At 46.9% G+C, this 2,500-nt stretch overlaps 1 protein-coding gene across 1 annotated transcript in view; it reads right to left on the reverse strand.

Moving 5' to 3' along the window:
- Window positions 1-2,500, reverse strand: part of LOC135096607 (four and a half LIM domains protein 2-like) — a 41,273-nt gene that overhangs the window by 442 nt on the left and 38,331 nt on the right. The window contains 2 exon segments of the mRNA XM_063998236.1: window positions 154-261; window positions 1,843-2,029. Of these exon segments, the coding sequence (XP_063854306.1) occupies window positions 154-261; window positions 1,843-2,029 (295 nt within the window).

Consider the following 2,500-nt stretch of genomic DNA (forward strand, 5'->3'; position numbering starts at 1 on the left):
GATTCTCACGGATTCTCACGGATTCTCACGGATTCTCACGCCCTCTCACGCCCTCCCACGCCCTCCCACGCTCTCTCACGCCCTCCCACGCTCTCCCACGCCCTCTCACGCCCTGCCACGCCCACAGACACCCCCACAGACACGCCCACGTACCTGTAATGAAGCCTTTGCCGACGAGAGACCCTTGACAGGCTGCGCAAATGAAGCAGTCGTTGTGCCAATGGCGGTCTTCAAATGATATGAAACGTGTTCCTCCAATACCTGCAGAAGGAGGGAGAGGGAGAGAGAGGGAGAGGGAGAGGGAGAGGGAGAGGGAGAGGGAGAGAGAGAGGGAGAGAGAGGGAGAGAAAGAGAGAGAGAGAGAATATTTTAAGTTTTTACTGTTATGAGTTCTCCTCCTCCTCCTCTTCTTCTTCTTCTTCTTCTTCTTCTTAATTTTACTGTAATAATCTTTCTTCCTCCTCCTCCTCCTCTTCTTCTTCCTCCTCCTCCTCCTCCTCCTCCTCTTCTTAATAATCCTACAACAATAATATTTTCTTCCTCTTACTTCTCCTTCTCCTAACACAAGAACTACAATAACCTTCTTCCTCCTCCTCCTCCTGCTCTTCCTCCTCCTCCTCCTCCTCCTCCTCCTCCACCTCCTCCTCCTCCTCCTCTTCTTAATAATCCTACAACAATAATATTTTCTTCCTCTTACTTCTCCTTCTCGTAACACAAGAACTACAATAACCTTCTTCCTCCTCCTCCTCCTGCTCTTCCTCCTCCTCCTCCTCCACCTCCACCTCCTCCTCCTCCTCCTCCTCTTCTTAATAATCCTACAACAATAATATTTCTTACTCCTCTTACTTCTCCTTCTCCTAACACAAGAACTACAATAACCTTCTCCCTCCTCCTCCTCCTGCTCTTCCTCCTCCTCCTCCTCCTCCACCTCCTCCTCCTCCTCCTCCTCCTCTTCTTAATAATCCTACAACAATAATATTTCTTACTCCTCTTACTTCTCCTTCTCCTAACACAAGAACTACAATAACCTTCTTCCTCCTCCTCCTCCTGCTCTTCCTCCTCCTCCTCCTCCACCTCCACCTCCTCCTCCTCCTCCTCCTCTTCTTAATAATCCTACAACAATAATATTTCTTACTCTTCTTACTTCTCCTTCTCGTAACACAAGAACTACAATAACCTTCTTCCTCCTCCTCCTCCTGCTCTTCCTCCTCCTCCTCCTCCTCCTCCACCTCCTCCTCCTCCTCCTCCTCCTCTTCTTAATAATCCTACAACAATAATATTTCTTCCTACTCTTACTTCTCCTTCTCCTAACACAAGAACTACAATAACCTTCTTCCTCCTCCTCCTCCTCCTGTTCTTCCTCCTCCTCCTCCTCCACCTCCTCCTCCTCCTCCTCCTCCTCCTCCTCTTCTTAATAATCCTACAACAATAATATTTCTTACTCCTCTTACTTCTCCTTCTCCTAACACAAGAACTACAATAACCTTCTTCCTCCTCCTCCTCCTGCTCTTCCTCCTCCTCCTCCTCCTCCTCCTCCTCCTCCTCCTCTTCTCAATAATCCTACAACAATAATATTTCTTACTCTTCTTACTTCTCCTTCTCGTAACACAAGAACTACAATAACCTTCTTCCTCCTCCTCCTCCTGCTCTTCCTCCTCCTCCTCCTCCTCCTCCTCCTCTTCTTAATAATCCTACAACAATAATATTTCTTACTCCTCTTACTTCTCCTTCTCGTAACACAAGAACTACAATAACCTTCTTCCTCCTCCTCCTCCTGCTCTTCCTCCTCCTCCACCTCCTCCTCCACCTCCTCCTCCTCCTCCTCCTCCTCCTCCTCCTTACCAGTGATGGGGCGTGAACAGGCTGTGCATCGTTTAGCAAACAGTTCGCCAAAACAGTCGGCACAGTACGGTTTGTCGTCTCTTGAAGTGAAACGTTGTCCGGCCAAAGATGCGGAACAGTTGGTGCAGGTGAAGCACTCTCTGTGCCACGGGTCGTTCTTGTAGGTCACGCCCCCTGATGTGATGATCTGTGCCACGCAGAGGTCAAGGGAGACAAGAGGTGAGTGATTGGTGAGGTCAAAAGTGCGTCCTGGGTCAATTTGAATATAATTTGCTGTTTTTTTCGTGTTTAAATCGTGTTTTTTTGTGTGTGGTACAGATGTGTGTGTTTTTGTGTTTGTGGTACAGATGTGTGTGTGTTCGTGTGTGTGTGGTACAGTATTCACAGCAATATTTAACTTGTGGCAAAGAAATCACCCGTTTACCGCTAAAATATTTAACTTGTGGCAAAGAATTCATCCGTTTACCGCTAAATATTTAACTTGTGGCAAAGAAATCACCCGTTTACCGCTACTATTTAACTTGTGGCAAAGAATTCACCCGTTTTCCGCTAAAATTTAACTTGTGGCAAAGAATTCACCCGTTTTCCGCTAATATTTAACTTGTGGCAAAGAATTCACCCCGTTTACCCCGCTAAAATTTTTAACTTGTGGCAAAGA

This window comes from Scylla paramamosain, unplaced genomic scaffold, assembly GCF_035594125.1.
Source record: "Scylla paramamosain isolate STU-SP2022 unplaced genomic scaffold, ASM3559412v1 Contig5, whole genome shotgun sequence".
NCBI classification, from domain to species: Eukaryota; Metazoa; Arthropoda; class Malacostraca; order Decapoda; family Portunidae; genus Scylla; species Scylla paramamosain.